This window comes from Lygodium microphyllum, chromosome 20 (genome assembly GCF_053477565.2).
Source record: "Lygodium microphyllum isolate KBCC chromosome 20, Lygodium_microphyllum_v1.1.10, whole genome shotgun sequence".
Classification (NCBI taxonomy): domain Eukaryota; kingdom Viridiplantae; phylum Streptophyta; class Polypodiopsida; order Schizaeales; family Lygodiaceae; genus Lygodium; species Lygodium microphyllum.
Window position 1 is genome coordinate 80,935,729 of NC_141154.1, and position 7,157 is coordinate 80,942,885.

The 7,157-nt window shown below is 41.4% G+C and overlaps 2 protein-coding genes across 2 annotated transcripts; both read right to left on the reverse strand.

Moving 5' to 3' along the window:
- Positions 1–808: 808 nt before the first annotated feature.
- LOC148019071 (uncharacterized) lies at positions 809–1,794 on the reverse strand. Its single transcript, XM_087701656.1, has 2 exons — positions 1,692–1,794; positions 809–1,545 (listed from the first exon to the last, which is right to left on the reverse strand). Exons 1-2 carry the CDS (start codon positions 1,792–1,794, stop codon positions 809–811), a joined length of 840 nt encoding a protein of 279 aa, XP_087557782.1.
- Positions 1,795–1,876: 82 nt separating this feature from the next.
- Positions 1,877–4,388, reverse strand: LOC148019072 (uncharacterized). Its single transcript, XM_087701657.1, has 3 exons — positions 3,886–4,388; positions 3,533–3,661; positions 1,877–2,882 (listed from the first exon to the last, which is right to left on the reverse strand). Exon 3 carries the CDS (start codon positions 2,631–2,633, stop codon positions 1,878–1,880), a length of 756 nt encoding a protein of 251 aa, XP_087557783.1. The 5' UTR covers positions 2,634–2,882; positions 3,533–3,661; positions 3,886–4,388; the 3' UTR covers position 1,877.
- Positions 4,389–7,157: the final 2,769 nt, after the last annotated feature.

Consider the following 7,157-nt stretch of genomic DNA (forward strand, 5'->3'; position numbering starts at 1 on the left):
TACCGTCGCTAGTATCAAGAAGCCAGTCCTGAAGGGCTTCTTTAAGTTGTTGTTTGCCAAGTGTCAACGTCTGATTGCAGGACGACTCCACAGATGTGTTGTCACGCGGCAATATGGGAGAGGCAACGGATGAGGATGCAATTTGTGAAAAGTAGAGAGAACTGCATTTCTACAGTTATTACAGAGAGATAGAGACATTGCTCGGAATTGATCATTATTCATTATGGGAGAGATACAAGTAAATAGGTGCAGACGGCATGTGTCCCTTCACATGCAACCGTTCATAATAAAGACATGTTTACACTCGCACATTAGTTAGTTCCAACACTCCCCCTTAATGGGTGATGTGTGAACAACCGTTTTATTATGCATGGACAAAACAGATGCACCCCATTTCCCTTTAAGAGGATCATGGTGCTTCTCAACCTAAAACTACATGCTATAAAAATTTTACAAGCATGAAATGCATTTATCTTGGATCTAGAGATGCATTGATGATTAGCAACATAATGAGCTTTGTCTTCATTTTGATGCCTACATCCACATCTTGATATATCCATAACTGAGTCTGCATTTCTTGATCTTGAACTTGACCATTACTCCCCCTCAAGAGAGAAAAGTGTAGCAATGCAATGATTGAGTTTGCCTTCATAGAAATCGGATCAGCATCATAATCAGTGGAAACATAATCAACCCTTTCAGCAATATCCATGTAGTCACGCTTCAATGTGACCTTGGATTGATAATCAGCTTTAGAATCTGCATGTTGTTTGTCATCATCTTCATATTCACCCAAAATAAGTGCTCGCTAATAATCCCATGGATCATCAGCATCCACAACAGTTCCAACAGACTTTACCGCAAGAACAAGCCCAATAATGTTTAATACCCCAAGGGTGTCAAGATCACGCAGATGCGAATGATAGACAGAGAAAACTTTCGAGGTAGGTCCCTGTGTGGCGGAGATATGGCCAATATTAGGATCTGAATTTGGGACCTCAATTGGTGTTGTTGTGGGAGAGTGCCGATGATGCCCAATCTGGGCCGCCAATAGGCAGAGAAAAAATGGGCCAGAGGAAGAGCCACCGGGGTCAAAAACCTTCCAAAAAATGTCACCCAGCAAGAATGATGAGCCGCCTTGTCTGTCAAGTGGAAATCTTTGTCCACTGGTTGCCACCGATGCGATCGTACATCCAGAAATGTTCATGCCAATCATGTCCTCCAATCCATGTAGGAACACCTTTGATTGGACTCCAACAGGAAAGTTGGGCAGCGAAGGGAGAAGAAAGGTGAAGAAAGTCTTACCTTCTATGATTGGTAGAGTAGAATTTGCAGCGACCGTTTGGCTGGCTGCAGGGATAGCATAGCGCGTGTGGCACTCGTCATCAACTTGAATGTCTCCAAATTTTGGATCACTTAATGAGGGTTTTTTCTCGTGCAACTCAGGGGATGTCTGTAATGCATCTTGGCTGAAAACAGAGATGAGGGGCTCAGAGGGTGCATATTGAGTAGTCGCACCTTGGCCGATTTGCAGGTCTAAGGTTTCTGCACAACAGAAATTTTATGAACTGGCTCAGAGGATGATTCCGATTCATCTTGGCAAGGGGCAGATGTTTCGCCACACACAGGGTTTTGTCCTGTATAAAATCTCTCAAACAGAGTGAGGGTGCTTGCAGGGCAAAGAGGCGCACCCACAGGGGATCTTCTGACCCGATGATACCATGTGAAAAGTAGAGAGCACTGCATTTCTACAGTTATTACAGAGAGACAGAGACATTGCTCAGAATTGATCATTATTCATTATGGGAGAGATACAAGTAAATAGGTGCAGACGGCATGTGTCCCTTCACATGCAACTGTTCATAATAAAGACACGTTTACACTCGCACATTAGTTAGTTCCAACAGAGTATCCAAGAGCAACTCCTGGAGGTCATTCATGGCGCCATCGTTGATGATGTCGCTGATGGTCTGCTCGAGTAGCTCGCGATGAATGATCTCTGCCTGCTGCTTCACGTGATCATGACTGCTATCGCCTGTATCAGTGACAGCACCTATATCATTTTGCTGCGGTGCCATAGCCGGGATTGCATTGATCATGTTCATGTTCTCGCTGGCGGAGGAGTATATAACATCCGGCCCGCTTATGTTGCGAATATTCTGGTCTAACCCACCATCATCGATCAGGTCTAACTCACCATCGATCACGACCCCATCCAGCCCGGCATGATCGTCATTCTGGGAGTCGTCAATCATACTGATTATATTTTGCTGCTGTGACGCGGCTACAGCCAGGCCGCCTCTGGCATTAATGATGTTAATCGCATCGGTGCTGGGGGAGAGTTGCAGCGCAATCAGACTGGAATTTGCAGAAGGGTTACTGAGAGGAGATACATTAGGGATGAGGCTAGAGCCGGAATGGAAACTACTCCAATCTGATTTAGGCAGATTCGCATGACTCCTCGCATATGTCGACTGCTTGCCGGATAGCCTTGCTTCTGCCTCCAGCCTCGCCATCTCCCACTGAGCAGGGTGGCTCGCTGTGTCGCTTCTAATATATGTCTTCCAGTTCTTTGCCGCGTTGTCCTGATTAATGTGTCGGGCACTACTTATACCTGCTGATTTACTGCTCATGCTGAGTAATCTGTGCTGCTGTGGTAACTGCCATGTATTCTTTGCGGTAGGGTGAATAGGGGAGTGATTAAGGGACTGCTTATTTTTAGTGGAGGAATTAAAGTTCTCGATCGCACTACTGATCTGGTGTGCGTAGCGTCTGAGAAGTACAGCCCCAGGTTACGCAGCCTCTTTTTCAGCACTGTATTCCAATAGTTCTTGATCTCATTGTCCGTCCTCTTGGGAAGGTGGGAAGCAATGAATGCCCACCTGTAAACAGCAGATCAACAAAACAGTTGAAAATTGACACTCGGTGAACAGTTTCTGTTGATTGCCTTGAGAATCTTGTAGACTATTGATTGTTATGGACTGTTGGCAAAAGCTTCGTTAGGGCAGGACTTAGGGCTCAGAATCCAGAAGAGGTTCATTAGGGCAGGACTTAGGGCTAACAAATCCAGAAGAGGTTCATTGGGTTCAGGAATTAGGGCTCAGAAACCAGAAGATGTTCATTAGGGCAGGACTTAGGGGACTCGGAGGACTTAGGGCTCACAATCCAGAAGAGGTTCATTAAGGCAGGACTTGGGGCTCAGAATCCAGAAGAGGGGTCTGAGACTGGAGAGTTCAGAAAAGCTTGTTGAGAAATTATTTGTAATGCCTTAGCTAGCCTTGACTTGACACCCCTCCACTGATTCACATATTCCAATAGCTAGATCAAGCCATAATTAGTGAGCTAATGAACATAATGGCAGCGCAGCTATATGGTGATGCACTGATGAGATTACTATTAGTGAGCACTAGAATCAAATCTACAATCTTTAGCCTACAATTTGATATCAGTACCAGTATGAAGATCAGTGTAATTGCTGACCCTTACGCTAAAAATCACAATGATGGAGGTTTACTGATGATTAAGTGCTCACTTGTTGCCTACAAGGCCATGCAACTGGATGATTTTTTGCTCTTCAGAGGGAGTGAACCCCTCCGTACGATGTCAGGTCGGAGGTAGTTGGTCCAACGGAGGCGGCAACTCTTGCCGCACCGGAGGAGGCCTGCATCATCATGATCATCATAAATCCACATAAGCAAGGAGACTATCATCACCACCACCATCATTATAATTTTAGTCATTAGAAAGGAGAAATAAGTCTCATTGGGGCAATGAAAAATAAACTGAACTTATCATGAGATTAAAAGAAATAAATAGCCACACCTCTCTCTCTCTCTCTCTCTCTCTCTCTCTCTCTCTCTGCCTGCCCCCACCCCTTCAACTTACCGCATTTCTTTGGTAGAGCTTGCCAGTTGCCGTGTCCATACTGAGAGATGAAGGAGACGAGCTTCTCGTCTTCTTCTGGCTCCCAAGGGCCTTTCTTTACCCCTTCCGACTTGCGGCAGCACGGGCTGCGCCCTATTCTTATCTTCTAAGGTCCTACTTAGTATGTGTATCACTATACAATATTAGCCCCGATGATGACAAGACATACACTTGTTGCACTGCTTGCTCATGCCGACACAGAGAGAGAGAGAATTGGCTAGCTAGCCTCTACTGTGGCGTAACTGGTCATGCCGCAGCTGCAGAAGACTCGAGGTGTCTCTAAGAATACCTTCTGAGCTCTCCCGAGTGTCTCTTCTCTGCTTCTTAAATGCCTCATCCGTGCACATTTGCCTGGCTGAGTGCGCCCAATATGTTGCTCGATCTCGTGTGTATAACGACCTATAAGCACCTGTCAAGTTGACAGCGTCAATCTACATTCTCTCTCTCTCTCTCTCTCTCTCTCTCTCTGTGTGTGCAGTGTCTCTCATTCGCCATACAACACTGTAATGAGATCTTTTGGCTTTGGAAGTTCATTATCTTACTCGCCCTTTACTGAAAAAGGATGCCTCCAGGCTCCAAGTTCCAACTTTCAAAGGCCCCGGCCCCAGGGCCCTACCTTTTGGTTTGGAAGGTCGTAGAGAACTCTCTCCTTCCTAACGAGATGGAAATGTTTTAAAGGAGCTCTCACTTTTAAAGAAATTGGAAGGTCACATAAGTATTTTTCTAAAGTTATTAACTTTTTCTCTCTTACTTTGGAAGGGTCCATATGTATTATCTAGAGTTGTTATCTCTTTTTTTAAGAGACTGGAATGGTACATAACTATTTTTCTTTTCATTTTGAAAGCTTTAAAAGAGCTCTCTCTCTCTCTCTCTCTCCATCAAAGTAAAACTGAAAGTAATTTATAAAGATTGTAATGTTATTAATAAAATGTATAATATAAAATACAAGCTATACATACAATCTCTTTCATGTATTAAACTTATTAAATTTCATGTATACATAAAGTTGGTACTAATTGGACCTCACAAAGTTAGAAGTTCAAATCAAACTTCTCTCTCTCTTGATTTTTTCCTCTCTCTCTCACTCTATCTATGTTTTCATTTTTTCTCCCTCCTCCCACCCCTCTCTCTCCCTAATTTTTTTCTCAATTTCATCTCTTCCTTTTTTTTCCCTTCCTCTCCCTTTCTATATATTTCTATCTTTCTTTCTTAAGTCTTTTTCTCTCGCTCTCTCTCTTTTATTCCTCTCTCTCTCTCTCTATTTCATTTCTTCTCACTTCTCTTTTGCCTCCTCTTTCTCCTTTATCTTTTTTCTATTGCTCTCTCTTCCCTCTTTTTTCTCTCTTCTCTTTTGCCTCCCCCATCTCTCTATTTTTTCTTTGCCTTTCTCTCTCCTCGTTCCCCTTTCTCTCCCTCCTCTTTTTTCTTTTTTCTTTTTTCTTTTTTTCTTTTCTCTCTCCTACTTTCTTCTTCTCTCTTTGCTACTTTCTCTCTCTTTTTTACTTGCCCCCAATCTCTCTCTCTCTATACATTTTTTCATTTTTTCTCTTCTCACCTGCTCTCTCTCTCTCTCAATCTTTTTTCTCCCTCCCTCTTTTCTCTCTCCTCTTTTGCCCCTCTCATTTTTTTTCTCCCTCTCTCTCTTCCCTTTTTTTTCTCTCTTCTCTTTTTTCTTTTCTTCTTCTCTCTCACTCTCTATCATATTTTTTATCCTTCTCTCTCTTCCCTCATTTTTCTCTCTCCCCCTTTTTCCCTCTCTCTCTTCTTTTCTTTCTCTCCCCTCTTTCTTCTTCTCTCTCTCTCTCTACCCTTTTTTCTCTCCCTCTCCTTGTTTTTAAAATTTTCTTAGTCCTCCTTTTTCTTCTCTCCTCTTGCATCATTGTTTTTTCCTCTCCTCTCTTCCCCTCCTCCTTTTTCTTTTTTTCCTCTTTCTCTCTCCCTCTTCTCTTTTTTCTTCTCTCTCTCTCTCTCATTCATTCCTTATCTCTCTCCTTTTATTTGTTCTATCTCTTCTTCTCTCCCTCCTGTTTCCCTGGCTTTTTTGTTTTCTTCTCTCCCTCTCTTATTTTTTTCTTTTTTCTCTCTCTCTCCCTCCCTCCCTCCCTCCCTCCCTCCCTCTCTCTCTCTCTCTCTCTCTCTCTCTCTCATCATCTTCTTTCTCCCCCCATCTCTCAAAGTATGTGAAAAATTATGTCACAAAAGATTTATATTTACAAAATATTTCTTAAAATACTTAATTGAAAGAGAAATATAATTTTAAATATATTTTAAGAAATATTTGATTAAATGAAGAGAAAAAAAGAAAAAATTTAGAGGGGAAGTTTAAATTAACTATAAGAGAGAGAGAGAGAGAGAGAGAGATTAGAGAAACTTTAGATTTAAAAAGGGAGAGAAAGAGATGTCGGTGAAAGGTTTGATTTAATTAGAAAAGAGAGAGGGAACACACACACACACACACACACACACATATATATATATATATATATATATATATATATATATATATATATATATATATAGAGAGAGAGAGAGAGAGAGAGTACACATGAGAGGGGGGCTTAATTAAAAAGGGGAGGAGGAGGTAAGTTTGAAAAGACCTTTGGAGGTTCAGGGGCTTCCCGAACCTACAACTAAAATTATATAGTAGTATAGATTGGAGGGTATATAAATATTTTTTTAAATGTATTATATTTTATTTTAAGGGTAATATATTTATTACCCAACCCTAGAAGGTCGAAACCCCCTTTGTATAAAGATTGCATTTTCTCTTGAGTAAAGATTAACAAGACATTGCTCAACAATCTACTCAACACAACATAATAGAAAAGCAAAGTGGATCAAAATAAGCTAAATGGTAGCAATGTGCAAGGTTTGAACTCACATAGCCACCAGCTAAATGGTAACAATGCACAAAGTTTGAACTCACACACCCACCATACTCAAACCACTATGTTATGCCCCCATTGGCATCACAAATCATTACATGCCTAAAAAATAAGCTAAAAGGCTAAAATGCATGGCTACCTTATAAATCATTTTTCTACAAAAAATTTAAAATATTTTATACCACTAATCAAAATCATGTTTGAAATTTTTATATCTTGCTAGAGCTCTACTAAAGAATACTTTGACTATGTGATACCCATTTTCATAATGATATAGTCACAAATCAATAAGGATAACCAAGTGACTCAATAGCTCCACAAAGCACACTCGATCAATTTTGATACACT

Bases quoted from the DNA above. Each gene is read 5' to 3' on its own strand.
- LOC148019071 (XM_087701656.1), bottom strand. From the start codon at position 1,794: ATGATCAATTCTGAGCAATGTCTCTGTCTCTCTGTAATAACTGTAGAA. The intron at 1,546-1,691 runs GTGCGCCTCTTT...TCTGTTGTGCAG, and splicing joins GGTCAGAAGATCCCCTGTGG to AAACCTTAGACCTGCAAATC.
- LOC148019072 (XM_087701657.1), bottom strand. From the start codon at position 2,633: ATGAGCAGTAAATCAGCAGGTATAAGTAGTGCCCGACACATTAATCAG.